At 46.0% G+C, this 16,237-nt stretch overlaps 1 protein-coding gene across 2 annotated transcripts in view; it reads right to left on the reverse strand.

Annotated features, from left to right (window-relative positions):
- Positions 1-3,342: 3,342 nt before the first annotated feature.
- The window catches only part of TNNI3K (TNNI3 interacting kinase), a 3,214,557-nt gene continuing 3,201,662 nt past the window's right edge, over positions 3,343-16,237 (reverse strand). For both annotated transcript variants that reach the window (XM_069641910.1, XM_069641909.1), the window contains one exon: positions 3,343-3,541. In XM_069641910.1, the coding sequence (XP_069498011.1) occupies positions 3,465-3,541 (77 nt within the window). In that variant the 3' untranslated portion in view covers positions 3,343-3,464. The remainder of the gene's footprint in view (positions 3,542-16,237) is intronic.

Below are 16,237 nucleotides of genomic sequence, written 5' to 3' on the forward strand. Positions count from 1 at the left end.
GGATCTTGACTGAAGGCATGACCCCATTTACACCACTGTGTGCATAGACTAGACCCCCGATTGGATCTTGACTGAAGGCATGACTCCATTTACACCACTGTGTGCATAGACTAGACCCCCGATTGGATCTTGGGTGAAGGCATGACCCCATTTACACCACTGTGTGCATAGACTAGACCCCCGATTGGATCTTGACTGAAGGCATGACCCCATTTACACCACTGTGTGCATAGACTAGACCCCCGATTGGATCTTGACTGAAGGCATGACCCCATTTACACCACTGTGTGCATAGACTAGACCCCCGATTGGATCTTGACTGAAGGCATGACCCCATTTACACCACTGTGTGCATAGACTAGACCCCCGATTGGATCTTGACTGAAGGCATGACCCCATTTACACCACTGTGTGCATAGACTAGACCCCCGATTGGATCTTGACTGAAGGCATGACCCCATTTACACCACTGTGTGCATAGACTAGACCCCCGATTGGATCTTGACTGAAGGCATGACCCCATTTACACCATTGCATGCATGTGTATATCTAACAGAGCTGCATTATTCTCAGAAGTATGAACGTTTTCGCTCCGAGTACTAAAGCGATATCAATGCAATCACACCAATACCCAAGGCGTCAATCATGACTCCAGTCCTAGTAACCCTAGCATTTTAATTGAATTTGTTGATTCTTTATTGTAGTGATTTCTTTTGTACTTTTAGTATAAATCTTTAAAGTAAAGACAGAAGAGTTACTGTTTTTCTCAATCTCCGAGAAATTATTCATGTTTTATAGGGTAACGCTCTTTGGTCGGGAATGGCGAAAATGCCGAATTTTAATAGCATTATCAACATTTCATGCTAACACAATCACTCCTATGCCATAACATGCAAACACCTGTACCTGTCCCAGGATGCTCAGCGAGTCAATACCAATATCCGCCCATGGTTCTGGGTGTCATCTCTATTATGAATGAGCATGGTAAGGTATTGTAAACAGAAATCAGTAAGGAGCAGCAGTGGCCTCACTCGCTCAGCTTCACTCACCCACTCCACAGGAGGCAGCTGTGGTCCACCCTCAGTGGTCTCCCTACATGTGAGCATCACACTAGTCATTGTGGCAGTCCTTGGTGCACAGCCCGCTTCGGTGTCCCGGAGGCAGGCGGAACAGTCGTGTTCACTTCGAGCTGCCTGGCAAGTGTGCCCGGTTTATGGAATCGAGCAGAATGTGGAGTGCGGGCCCATCCAAATGTGTCTGCCATCTTGGCTTCAGTCAGGCCCGTACGTTTAATAATACAAATGAAATCCACAAAGCACGTTTGCAGCCAGATCTGCCTTCTGCGTTTCGTGAAGCATAAACAAACATGTTCATCAATGCATGTCAGTTCCGATTAGGAAAACAAGGTTGTGTTTGGAAATGCCTTCTCTTCAACAGTAGCAGGCGTTGCACTGTGGAGTTACTACACAGGCACAGATTGATTGGACAGGATGCGGAATAAAAAAAAGACATCATAGCATCACAGCGTAACATGGCAGAGTAAAGAAGTGGTGTACGATGTGCCAATGTGCAACATAGTTAGTTAGGCACGCAATGTTCGCTATTCCTGTTTAGGTGGTGTATGTGTAATTTCATTGTACAAAGCAAAACATGTATTTCCCTTGTGCTGTGTCTGTCCGAACTGGGCCTGTGTGTGTGCATGTCGCCTGTGGGCGCATACGTGTGTACACACGTGTATATATTATTTTACACACGTGTATATATTATTTTACGCACACTATATACATTATAATAGTATGGCACTTGCAACAACATTGTTAAGGTTTCATGCCACTATTTCATTCTCTGAAAAGAACATGGCTTTCTGGGCCATACCTGGGAACATGAGAGAATGTTTTCCTCTGTAACCTTGGAACTCGACCATGAAAGCTGGCCACATGAAAAGTCTTATTCCATATTTGTTGAACATCTCAGATCATCTAATTTAGAGATGTTTCCAGAAATGAGGACAGGCAATACACTCGGATCTCACACACAACAACTCTGAACACTACCTACATTCAGTGGAAATAAATTACACACACGCGCGCGTGCGCGAAGTGGCAAAGGGATAAAAGGGAAAATCAGTGGGAAAATGTTTTCTATTTTAAAACGAGTCAAGGATCTAAAAAAGAAAGCCCTCAGACAGCAGAATTGCTAGTTTTAGCAGACACTAAAGCACTACATTATAACATTCGCCCTGGGTAGCTTCCACCAGAACTATGGGGTGAGTGCTGTGGTGTCACGCAGTAGTGTGAGGTACTTAGTGTGAGGTACTTATCTAGGGTGAGTGCTGTGAAGGTCGCGCAGTAGTGTGAGGTGAGTGCTGTGAAGGCACGCAGTAGTGTGAGGTACTTATCTAGGGTGAGTGCTGTGAAGGTCGCGCAGTAGTGTGAGGTGAGTGCTGTGAAGGCACGCAGTAGTGTGAGGTACTTAGCTCTAGGGTGAGTGCTGTGAAGGCGCTCAGTAATGTGGGGTGAGTGCTGTGAAGGCGCATAGTAGTGTGATGTGAGTGCTGTGAAGGTGCGCAGTAGTGTGGGGATGAGTGCTGTGGAGACGCGCAGCAGTGTGAGGTACTTAGTATGAATTTGGGAAATATTTAAGGGACAGTGGGAGTTTGTGGTAATGTCACAGTTGGAATTCCCAATGTTTGTAGATTGACTTTGTTGTTGTTTTGGAGTGTTCGTAACAAACTTAACTTTGATATTTCCGATCTTTATGGACTTAAGCTTTTGATAGGTGGTGACTAGAACGGTTTTTAAAAGAAGATGTTTTCCACAGTTAGCTACGCAGCTGAATTTCCCACATGCTGAGACATTGCAATAGGAGTCACGCGCCCCATGCAGACTTCCACGCTCCTTATGAATTCACATTTCAACCGCAGAGACACCTGCCAGAATTCCCCATACATCCTTGGAGGCCGGACTGCCAGGAGCTTTGTCATCATTATGTGGGGGGACAGCCAAGCCTTTCAGCCCTCCATTTTGGAATTCCAATGCGCCACTTCAATGGAGCCCTGAATACTGTCAAAGTCATTACTGTACCCCAGGAGGCACTGGCTTCAGGGGAAGCAGCAGAGTGACATTTCGAACGAAGCTTCACACATGACTTTGTTGTCACAAACGTGACAGCGCAGTCATCATGAAATCCCATCAATTCGCTTTATGGTCTCCTCTTCTGGCCATTTGTTATTAAAGAATAGACGCCATGGGCTGAGACATTTAAAAAAGGAACAGTTTGTTATGGTAAATAGCATTTGGAACACTTGGCTACAAAGTACAATATACAGTAAGAATCGCAATAGTCTGAGCCAGCCAATCTCCAGTTTTATTTTGCTTCATAACGTTAGCACCAGGAGCTGTCAGGACAGATGGAAATGCAGCCAATTTATAGGAAGCATCACATCAAGTTGTCAGGCCAGGCTGTCAGCTGCTGTCTTCAAAGCTGGCACTGTTGCTGCAGGCGTGGAAGCGCATGGAGCTCATCGGATCTGACACGTAACCTGCGGAAAGCAGAGAAGGGAGACAGCGTAATCAGCGCGCATGCTTCATGTATGGACAGTGGCAGCATGCAATGCCTTCTCACTTGTGTACAGCAATAGCATTGCATGTGCATTTCTTGGGCATTTCAGAGAGTACATGTTTTCTCCATGGCTGCAACAGTAATTTCCATAGTCTGCTCAGTCGAACCCCAGATTTAGATAGGAAAACAGAAGACAGTAAAATCATATGCAATGAGACAAGTCATACACTTACTAATGTTACAGGAATTTCACCTGCCCCCGCAAGCAAATGCTATCCTTTTCAGGGATTTAAGCATACATAGATATTTCGCAGGCCGATTCTCAACAAGGGTTAATTTTCCTACCTCAAAATTTGCAAGCAATTCTAATGAGGCCACAGCAATCTCCGAGCCTCTGCTCATTTGACGTTTGGATTTCAACAACTGGATCATCTGCTTGCTCTCTCTAGCTCAACCCACTGCCTTCACAATTGCTCTGCATTCATGGACCTGCAGTTACCCTTCCAACTGTGATTAAACTTCCTTCTCAATGGTGCATGACACATCTTGGAGAAATGACTTGATTTGTTTTGATACATCTATGTGGAGACTTAACGACTCGTTCCCTCGAGAACACTCCTTGACCATTCCCCTTTGGCTGCTCAGGTTTCTCCTCCCAAGGCCCTTCTGTCCCAGAGAGTCCAGAGAGAGCTCTTCACTGATTTTCCCTCCAAACATCCCTTGAGGGAATATTTCATTCTCTGAAAAGAACATGAATTTCTGGGGCATATCCCACTCCACAGCACACTATAACCATGAGGGCGTACATCATTCCTAAGTAGAGTAGCACATGGTATTGAGGGGTCTCTGGGAAGACCTTGACCGATCTAAAAAGGACTGCGAAAAACCTGAAGCAGACTGTTCAGCAACTAGCAGCAAGCTCGTGCCTCGCCCTCTTATACTGCATGAGTGAGGCCAGAAGACATATAGAAGGAGATGGATCTAGCAGGATACAAGTGTAGTAAATGAGAAAGGAGAGCGGGAAAAGTGACATAGTTTACTTTGATGACTTAGGCAACAGCTGGTAAGATATCATATCAGGAGATATGACATATTTGAACACCATTATCAGTCATTCTACCAGTCCAACCTCTGCAATTCTGACAATGGTATCCTGTAACATTTAAACCATATTAATCAGCATGCTCTTATGCTCTTCCAACGTCTCTGTGTGGTGTCCACATGATCCCGGCTTCCCATGCCCCTGTGAGGGTGTACCACATGAGGTCCTGTGCCCAATGCTGCTGTGCTTGTTGTCACATCTGAGGACTCATCTGGTGGCCCTGCCTCCTCTCCTAATCCTGAGGTCTCCCACAATGCCTCAACCTTCCCCACTGACTCAGAGTCAGGGAGCCTCTGTGGTCTAGGGCAGCACACTGGTGCCGACAAAGACCAGCAGTTTCTCCCCTCTCCATGAGGCAGAGGGTGGCACTATCCACTTTCAACAAGTCTGTTGATGGTCATTTGGCTAAATGTGACCCATTTAAATGGTATGCCTTCCTTTACCACGAATGCAAGCGTTTGGTCATAGCCGTCGTCCCTATTGTGCAACCCTTGCACCTCGACTTCTGCCTCTAACCCTCTTCCCAAAGCTCTCCACCATGCAGATGACCTCAGGCTCCCGCCACCTGGCAGTCCACTCTGTTAGCAAAGCAAATTAGTCCCACACCAAAGAGAATGTGGGCTGTTTAGGGTGGTTACTCTGTGGTCTAGAGCAGCAAACTGGTGCCCACAAAGACCACAATGTTCTCTCCTCGCCATTCATAACTCTTCCTGTGAGGATAATTGTAGCTCCTCTTCCTCTCACAGTCTTCTTATCCTTACCCTACCAGCGGAGTGCCATGAAAACTGCCACAAATGGAAACTCTGAGAACTGTGCTTGTGTGCTCAACCTGTGAACCCAAAAGTGTACATCCCAGAGAGAATCAAACAGAAGCAGAGCCCAACTCAAAGTGGGAAGAATCATTCCTACCCCGAAAAACTACAACTAAAACTGAAATACTACTCAATACTAATGCAATACCAGTGCTACAATACCATACAAAACAGTATATGGCAAACATACAGAGAGGAACGTGTATTATTATTGCATTGGGGGGGGTACAGATAGATATCAGGCAGTTTAGAATTTTTTTTTAGAAGCGGTCACAAAAGGTGGAAGGCACAAGAGGAAAATATGTGTTCTTTTTTTATGGGGCTACTAACATAGTACACTATCCCATACTGAACAAATAGTGAGATAGAGGAGCACAAACTATGGCTTATAAAACACACTGAAAATCGAGAGATTATGCTAACAACCAACAATAAACAGACAAAACCCTTCCAGACTTCTCAGACACGTTTGTAAAGCTCCAAAATCCTGCCAAATACCCTCCAAGTGTGAGTCTGCCCTGTGCAACCCCTTCCCTCAGAAGCCAGCAAATCCCACAAAGGTACAGGAAGTGAGCTCAGCCTTAAAGAGGTGGGAAAACATGCTCATCTAACCAATCACGCTATGGGGCCTTGATTGGCTAGGTGTGCCTGATTAAACCTGTCATCTGTCATAAGGTCCACAGCTCCTGACTGTGCAAGACCTGGTTCGTCAGCTCCAAAAACCTGTCCCGCTGTCACCATGGGTGTGAATCTTTACTAAAAGATGTGTCAGTTACCATAGGCCCGTTTTTCGGAGTGCGTCAAGGGCAAGTCATTGGAAACGGGGGCACATCGCAATCTAAATTACTAAAAATGCATGGATTGAAATAAAAGGGGATCTATATATGCCATGCAATAAAAAAAGCACACTCCCCTTTCAAGTCATAGTGGGCATCACGCCCCTTTCCGTTCGTGCCGCAAATCAGAATGCATGATGAAATGAACGTTCATAATCAGGGAGAGTATCAACAATTTCTTTTAAAAATGTATATGAACCCTATTTACTTCATGAAAGCAATACAGACACTCATTGATGGCAGACACACGTGCAATATCAATGACTTGTATTGTACACTATACACGGTATGAAAATATGTGCCACGGTGCATACCATTTATCAACAAACAGGTCTTAGCCAAGGTTGTATACGAAAGTCGGGGTACACAACATCAACTGGGCTGCCCCCGCTAGACGGTCAATAACATCTCACAACCTAAGAAAAGTTTTTCATAATTGTCACAGAAAGAATCATATGGGGCAATCGGACACTTTTGGGATGAAAGGACACTCACCATAAAATGTTATTTAAAACATGTTAAACGATTTAGTGCCTTTACAGATATAATTTTTAAAAAGATAGTTGAGGTAGGTTGTTATTGAAAAGAAATATACACAGTTCTTCCAACCGTTTAAACCTATTAACACGAGAGTGTGGGATCCCTATTCTGAAACAATATTATTATAACGCACAATCATTCATTTAATCTTGCATGACTGATTCTTTTCACATGCTGTGACAAAGTCCACTACCTGATTCTGGGCACCATCAAAGAGGTTACCCGGGGTGAGGGCCCTGCCTGAGCCAGTGGATGATGGGTCAGGGCAGTATGGAGACGACCCCGTGGTCATCATCCCTTGGTCCTCCTCATTTGACAGGGGGCATTTACCGTGTACCCCCAGATCCCCTCTGATGGAGCAGGACCCAAGGGGTTGGTCAAGACTATGAACTCTTAGCAACATTTTCCTGAGCCCTGTGTTGTCTTCTGGGTGAGCAAACCTCTTCCCCGAGATGCATGGAAATTCTGCAGATCCACAGGGGTCTGCAGAGCAATTGGCTGGATCCCTGGGCTTATGTGGGGTCTGCTGTCCTTTCACACCAGTCCAAAAAGTGGGCTCCCCTGCACAGGGCATTGTAGGCCAGCCCTTTCTCTACCCAGCACTGGGACGGACACCACCTGAGGCCACACGTTGTTTTTCTTCTTTCTTCCACAATCACTTTTAAGTGTTTACGTTCAAGACTTCTGTAATACATTTTATGTTTTCAATAAGTAAACATAAAAAAAATCCAAGATTGTGACCGGGACTGATATAGGTTTGAACTGGCCCCTTTTGAGCGAGCTAAGACCAGCTAGGACTGCGAGAAGCACAGTTCAGCAAAGGGGAAGGGTCCAGAACATTGTAAAGAGGCTGCCACACATTCAGCCTGTGTGGTTTGTTGTAGCAGGTTGTGGCAGATGACTCTAGGGGTTCGGTGAGTAATACAAGGACTGGAGTGGAGGACTGGAGAATGCAGGAGGTGATGGGGAGAAGGAATCAAAGGAGGTAAATATACTCGAATTAATATCAACAATACAAGGCACCCTTACTCTGTGCCTTCTCTGATCACCGAACTGTTTACAAAAGCGCAGGCTAATGTGCCCCTTGCCATACCGCACTCACCAAAGTTACTATCGCTGAGCGCTGTTTCGGGGCTTGCACGACCGTTGCATGTAAATGCATTCCACCCATCTTTGCCACTTACACCCACTGACTGTGCCCACTAATACCCATGAGGCTCTGGCCCATGACCGTTTGTCCCGTGCTCCCACCGATTGCTGTGACTGCCATGCCTGTGCCTGCTATTTCCCATGATTCTGCACTGTATGCACCCGTACTCCCACCGATTGCTGTGACTGCCATCCCTGTGCCTGCTATTTCCCATGATCTGCACTGTATGCACCCATGCTCCCACCTGTTGGTGATACTGCCATGCCTGTGCCTGCTAATGAGGCCCTGGCCATGATTCTACAGTGTATGCACCCATACTCCCACCGATTGCTGTGACTGCGGGGTTCCTGGGGGGGGGGGGGGGGGGGGAGCCAATCAGTCAAGGCCATTTTCTAATGCCGGGCGGCTTCAGAGCATTTCCCGTTCCAGGCGCCAGCTCGCCATCACACTCCATCACCCGGAGAAACGTCCTCAGGCCTTAATGAGTCAATGTCGCCTCGATTGTTCCTCTAGTTATCGGGTGTTGCGGGCTGCAGATTACACCTATAGTTGACCCCAAATAACTCTCTTTCTATGCGCTGTGGGATTCATGAGCTGGTAGCTGCACTAGGATGCAGCCATGTTGTTTGGGATCCAAATGCCCCCCAATCCTCCCGAGTATGTTTTTAATCGACAAATATTACAAATGTACTACTCTTTTTGGTTAATGGGTTTGATAGGTGGTAGTTTAAGATGGTGTTTTCATGGAAGTACCCCTTTCCACCTCTTATTTAAAAAATATAGAGTATGGGCCACATTACACGGATGGCGGAGAACCATGGCGCTACAAGCGCCATGGTTCATGCCGGTAAAATACCGGCACCGCCTTGGCGGAAAGGGGAATTACCGCCCCATTCCAAGGTTGGCGGGGCGGTAATTCCCCCTTCCACCATTGCCCTTCCCCATTCCCATTTTTGCATAATGGGAATGGGGAAGGCGCTAATTACGGTACCGCAAATTGCGGTACAGTAATTAGCTCCCCGGGTCCCTTTGCGGGTTGGTTTTTAACGCCTGCAAAAAGCAGGCGTTAAATTCCCCAACCCGCAAAGGGACCTCGTAGTAAGGCGGTAAGGATTTACCGGTACCGGTAAAATACCGGTACTGGTAAATCCTTACCGCCATCCGTGTAATGAGGCCCTATGTGTCCTATTTGCTTGACCCCGCCTACATTGTCCCCATTGTGTCCTTTTGCGCCATGCTGACCTTCGCCATCATCAGGATTGTTCTCATCGGCATCCTGTTTAAGCATGGGCACATTGCGCCTGATGGAACGACTATGAAGCATACAGCACATTGCAGTAATCAAGCAAAACTTGTGAAGTGGGTTTTGCAAGCTGTGCTCATTCTTCGAAGACATCTGAAGTTATTTTGAAGCAGAGAGCTACTCAATGGTGTAGTTGTAGTTGCTGAGGTGTGTATCATTGTGTCAATCCTGACTTGGGGCCTCATTAGCCGACCCTTACCGCCTGAGTACGAGTTCCCTTAGCTTTTAGCAGGCGTTAAAATCCATGGCGCTAAGGGACCTTGTTGTTAATTACGCCACCGTAATTTACGGTGGCGTAATGAACGCCTTCCCCACTCCCATTATGCCCTATGGGGCAAAAATGGGAATGGGGAAGGGTAAATGGGGATTGGGGACTTACCGCCCCGCCAAGGTCGGAATGGGGCGGTAAGTCCGCCAACCACCATGGCGGAGTTGGCAGCTTAGCGCCATGGACCATGGTGCTAATAGCGCCATGGTCCTCCGCCAAGGTCCTAATGAGGGCCTTGGTGTCACGGACTGGTGTATCAGTGTTGTAATGGTGCATCAGTGTTGTAATCCATGTCTGTTGGAGGCATTCAAATGGAAATGCAAATGTGCAAGGACTCATGTTATATCAAATGGAGAAAGAACACTGGCAGCAGGAAGAACACCAACAAGTCCAAATGTTGCCACCTACACCAGATATGTCAAGTACACACAAGATGTCAGCATCAACAAGCAGAATATCTCTGACATCTGTAAAAAGCTTTCTGGGCAGTGTGGGTGCAGCCTATAGGGGAGTATCTGTGGGAAACACTCCTCAGTGACTTGAAAACATATGAATCATCAGGAACAGAGGGTGGACAATCAGCCACACAGATGCTTGGTGCCTGTCTATCGGGCTAGTCACCCATTGGAGGGGATGGGCTGACCCCTTATACTATTAATACCACAAATGGTCCATCTGACCAGCGGCACTTGTACTAGTTGCTGCTGAATCGCAAAGCTGCCTTCCACAAGTGTACTGCCTGAGAGAGTTTTTAGAGCCGCCCTGGCTATTGCCTGTAACCACAGGAGAAGTCTTGCATATTCTGCTAATACGCTCTGACACAACCCTGTGCTCACAGCGCTTGCCTGCTCCCCGAATGTACTTAACTCGCTGCCCTAGCAGCAAAGAAAGAGGATAATGTCAAGATGGTGGCAGTGTTTTTATGGGACTTGAAGTGAGATGATTGGTCTGGGAGATCACGTGTTTAATGAAAGACCAATAAAATTTGAACTACCAAAGACTCAAACTTTATGGGAGTTGTAGTTTGCTATTCTTTGTTTTGTATATATTATTGCTTGGTTTTATGCTGCTCAAGAAGTAAAGTTAATTGAAAGCATAATCCTTCGTCTCCGTGTCTTTACGAGAATTATGACTTTCTATAATCATAGTGTTGAAAATCTGAAGTGAAATTGATAAAAATAGATGAGCATTTTCATTGTGAAAAACTATAGAAAAACATCTACCCAAAGATGACAAGCCAGCTAAGACAATGATGATGATATGCAGGGGTCAAGTCCTAAAGATTAAAGTGGTGGGACACGCCAACAAATGCAATGGGATGTGACATCACCAGAAATTACATATCAAGGTGAAATATGCACATTACATTACATTTGCTTTGCATAACCACCCAAATTGGACAGGACAAATGCCATTTGCCTTTCATAAAAACAACACACACAAAACCCAGAGAGGACTTTTTCTTCTAATGGTGTTTTTGAAAACGTCAAAAGATGTGCATGTTTTAAACCCCAAGAACCAATACAAGTGTTTCCCCTGGGAATTGCAGTACCAAATTAAACATTTTACCTTTAGTTGTTTGTTATTTGTCATCAGGTTATTTAATGCAGTGGTGAAGTGTCCGGCCTTCAAACATGACCACTGTGGTTCGATCCCCGTGGTCGTCTTTAATGCATACATTCAAAGAGGACATTTACTGTTTATCATTTTAGCTGGAGGTGACTGAGCCCACCCTCTGAAAAAAGTGGGTGGACTCCGTCCCCCCGTGTGTACCCTCGACTTGAGCCCTGATGATATGTGACCCATTTCAGTTACTCAAAAGTGGGCCGTGTTGTTTTGTGGTGCTTGTGGTTTGACTATTGTGCAAATAATGTTTACAAATCCTGATCACACTAATATTCATGTTCTTCCACTGGGTGGATTTTTCAAAGGGTGCAGTCACCCACAAAAGTACTGTTTATTTTACAGGATGCAGCCACCCTTTACGTTTCTCAGGTTTTTTACAGAGCATAGTCACCCACTAAGGTTCTTCTTTCTTTTCACAGTGTGCAGCCACCTACTAAGCTTCTTGGGCCTTTTCAACGAGTCTGTTTCTCCTTAAGGTCCCCTGGAATTTGTTTATTGAAGGCAGCAGCCCTTTAGGTTTCTTATGCTCTTTAACACCCCTAAATATTTTTCGGTTTTCACAGTGTGCAGCCCCACACTAAGGTTCTTGGTCTCTTTCATAGGGTTCAGACGTCCACAAAAGATCTCAATCTCTCTCAGTGAGTGTTTTATAAAGTGCTCTAGCACCCCCCATCCCCACCCCGACAGACTGCTGCCACTCTCACCTCTGGGGAGATCCCCTGTGAGGCCAATCCATCTGCATTACTGACCCATTCTTTCATGCCTGCGCAATACCATGCAGGTAGGAAAGATGGTGGCTCTCCATATTGCATCTCAAGTTGCTCAGCACCACTATGCATTGAAGCTCCCCACATCTAACTGGCTGCTCACAATAATAACAGTAGCCCCTCCAGGTTGCATTATGCAGTCTAGAAGGTATAGAGGGGGAGACACATGCTGACCCTCTGGCTCCTCATGGCTTACTTCCTAATTCAGACCAGGAAGAGTCTCCTCCAACACCACTTCTTACTGTGGTTGCCCCACCTCCTCCAATTAAGGTAGGTTCAGCTCCTCCTGCAACACCTCTGCAAGCTGGTCCTCACACTGAGCAGCCTCCTGACAGTTCCCACTCTCACCCACAGCAGCACACTCATGCTTATGGTGTCGGAATTGAAACAATATTATGCCTCCTATCGCAACAATTGTATGTGTATTGGCCTACGCCAAGTTGTCTAAAAACATCATATGCAAACAAACTCCACGGCAAGGTCTTGACCTTAGAGAAAGTAATGTAAGTCGCCATCTTGGATTAAACCGCCATTTTAGGTTCTCTTGTAATGTGGAAGTCACCCTGAACATCAAAATGGAGGCCGAATGACATTCTGAGTAAGATTCTGGCCGTTGTGACCTCCGTACACACGAATAATTAATATGCCTGCAGGCCACTTGCCGGGGTCGCGAACTGAGACCTTGTCCTATTGTTGACCTATGTGTAAATGTACAACTATATCAGCGGAACTAATAAAAATGCATATATTATAGGATTGACCTGGCAAGGAACCCATAGGCCCGACTCCTAGAATGGTTAACCCGCGAGGGGGTTGGCCAAGGGCTGGATAACGAGTATAAAAAGCCCAAGTATTCCAATGTACGGTCTCTCTCACTAATGCATCGAACCTTCGTTGAAGTTCGTTACGTTACTCTGAGAGCCGAATAGCTATCCGTTTGTCAATTGACTTTGGTAACTGTTGTAGCTTTTAAATAAAGCACTTGTATGTTCTTTGTAACCTGTGTTGGTGTGTTTCTTTGTGGGCTTCCCGGCCTCATATTATTTTTCTGCTTCCACAGTTGGCGCCCGAACAGGGACCCTCAAGATTGATGCCGGATCATTGAAGGTTGACGCAGACTATCGAACCGGGCTCGGACGGTGTGATACTGCGGGTCCGACCGAACGAGACGCGATACCTCGGCAGCGCTGCACGATCCGATCCTTGGACGATAGTCGTGTGGTCTGACACGGCATCTTGACGAGGGTCTATTTTTGAGGCGAGCAGATTTGTCGAAACCACCAAACACAAGGTAAAATTTGTTAGGTAAATTCTTTGGTAAACCGTACGGTCCTCCTTAGGTTTGGTCAGGTGCAGTCGTGACCCGGCTCTTAATTTAACCCTGACAATTTGAATTTGGCGTATTGTATCTGCAGACACAATTATTGACCAGGTAACACCAATTTTTTGTGAAATGCCTGGGAAATTGTCTAGCTGCTTTAGGGCTCTGTTCCGCAGCGATCGACAATCTTTGGAATTTAGCTGCCCGGCACCACAGGAGGGGTCGCCGGCATGTACTATGTACTGTAAGTATGGCATTGGAAGTATAGTATTTAATGATATTTGGCACAGACAAACCAGACATGCCTCAGAATTTCAGTGGCCAATCAATGGTAGTTTCGAGATCCCCCGTATTGAATACCTAGAATCGGTCTTGCTAAAAAAGAAAGCCAGACCTGCAGCATTTGATGTTTTGCAGAATTGGAAAAAAGAAGCGTTGCAGCAGCTTAAAAGTAGGGATAAACATGCACGCCGTCATAAAACTAATGCCGAAAAGGCGTTGTTATATGATAAAGAAAAACATTCGGAGTCAGTTAGAAATATGGATAGGGCTTTCTCACTAGGTATCCAGAAAATGTATCCCTCTAAAGATTTCCATGTTTCTGAAGAAATTAGAGCATAAGAATAAGCATAAGAAACCTAAAGGGCTCTGCCCATTCCTGCTGTTATTCCTGTTCCCCCTGTGCAACCCATTGTTCCTATTCCTCTGGTTGTTGTTCCTCCACCTATCCCGCCACCCCTTCCTCTTGCACCAATAGTTGCATCCTCATTGAATTTTCCCACACCTCCGCTCCCGAGTGGTTCTGTATTAACTGAAGTTGATCAGGGTGCGGGGCCAAAGATTGTCACTCGTAATACTGTTTCTGCAGACAAGAAACGGGAATTATTTGCATGGGCTAAGCACTGTATGGAGAAAGGTGACCAAGTTAACGTTTTTTCCACATTGGACATATGGACAATTTTCCAGAAAAAAATGTTTTTATCGAAGGTTTAGGGACTCATTTATGTGTGATGTGGGGTAGATTACAAAATTCGGATCTCCCACAAGGGGTTAGGGATCTAAATGCTTGAGCACTTTCGAGGGACACAGAGGAGAAAGTACATGGTCATGTTGAGAGATTGTTTGAGTATAGGAGGGACTTTGAGAAATCACGAGATGAGGATGATGAAGACGACAGTATGTATGTGCAGAAACGGTTCCTTCCGTGTCGTAGATCGGTACCTAAGGAAGTACGAATTTGTACCAAAGATGCGATTCGATGGATCTCGGATTCATCGATACCGCCAGATGAAGTATATGACACGTATAGTCAGTATACAGTAGAAATGCAGAGGAAGGTGATTCAGGTAATGGTACAGTACCTGCAGGAAGAATGTGTAAGGAAAAAGGTTAGTTGTCCTATAGAGTTATTGGGTATTTGTAAAAGGGCTTTTTCGCCCGACGCTTCTTCAGCTGCCTTAGGGCTCGACCTGGCTCTGTTGCTTAGTAAGCGGTCAGAGTTACCTACATCTCAGTTGCCTATGAGAGAGGTTCCTCCGACATTTGTCCCTAAGGTTGAGATTCCCGCTAACGTTGGGACTGGTGCACCCGCTGTGGACATCCCTGCACATTATGTATCGCAATTTGTTCACGTCCCGTTTTCGCGACAGGAAGTGAACACTATTAGACAATCAATTCCCGATATTAGGAAAAACCCGACAGGATTCTACAAAGAGATAGAGTCCGTTTTGCAGTCCTCTGTGTTCACCTTAAGTGACATTGGGCCTCATTCCGAGTACGGCGCTAACCAATGGCGCTATTAACGCCTTGGTTGACGCCGTACCCGGACCGGCAGCGCCTTGGTGGTTGGCGGAATTACCGCCCCATTCCAAGGTTGGCGGGGCGGTAATTCCCCAATCCCCATTTACCCTTCCCCATTCCCATTCTTGCCCCATAGGGCATAATGGGAGTGGGGAAGGCGTCAATTACGCCACCGTAAATTACGGTGGCGTAATTTACATCAAGGTCCCTTAGCGCCATGGTTTTTAACACCTGCTAAAAGCAGGTGTTAAAACCACCATGGCGCAAAGGGAACTCGGAGTATGGCGGTAAGGGATTACCGCCACCGCTCTCGTTAGCGGTGGCCGCTATCCCTTACCGCCATGCTCGGAATGAGGCCCATTGACTTGCTATTCCCTGTACTCCTGCCCGTAGATTTATGGAAGCAGGTTCGAACAATAGACGATGTGCCAGGATTAGGAGATACATGGGCTAACATGACTAGGTTTGATGGGGAAAGAGCAGCTGGTGAGAAACCACCTCAGGTAATACTTACTTTGCCTGATAGAATTGTCGCAAAATTGAAAACCATAATTCCTGAGAAAAGAATTATTTGGGACAAGCTTACGGCCTGTGTTCAAGGAAAAACTGAAGGTGCCACCGAGTTCTTTAATAGATTCGAACAGGTATTCTCTGATTTCAGTGGACAGGACTTGGGCACAGAGTCTGGGAAAAGGTTGTTTGTGGACATATTTTACGTGGGTTGTTGCCCGACATCCAGTCACAGATTATGTCCTCTGAGAGCGCTTGGCAGGCGAAATCCCAATCTGAAGTTTTGCACATGGCTCAGTATTATGAGAACCGTGTGAATAATGAAAAAGAGAAAATAGAGAAGAGGAAAGGAGATTTGAAGACTAAAGTATTGTTACAACAAATTGTTAGAAATCCCAGAGGAGGTACGTCACAGACCAGAGGTCAGTATGTCCCAAAAGGAAACGCTCCTTTGGGTTCTGTGAATGTTAATCAATGTGCGTATTGCTGCCAGGAAGGTCATTGGCGAGCACAGTGCCCCGTCCTTCGCCAAAGGTCAAACAATGCATTTGGGAGTATGGGTAGATGACCTAGAGGTCGCCCCGGAGAGGGGGGCCCTGATAGAAGTCAGTTTTCGCAAGATCCTCAGCAACCTTTTTCAC

Source organism: Ambystoma mexicanum, chromosome 1q, assembly GCF_040938575.1.
Source record: "Ambystoma mexicanum isolate Mex_15411 chromosome 1q, UKY_AmexF1_1, whole genome shotgun sequence".
NCBI classification, from domain to species: Eukaryota; Metazoa; Chordata; class Amphibia; order Caudata; family Ambystomatidae; genus Ambystoma; species Ambystoma mexicanum.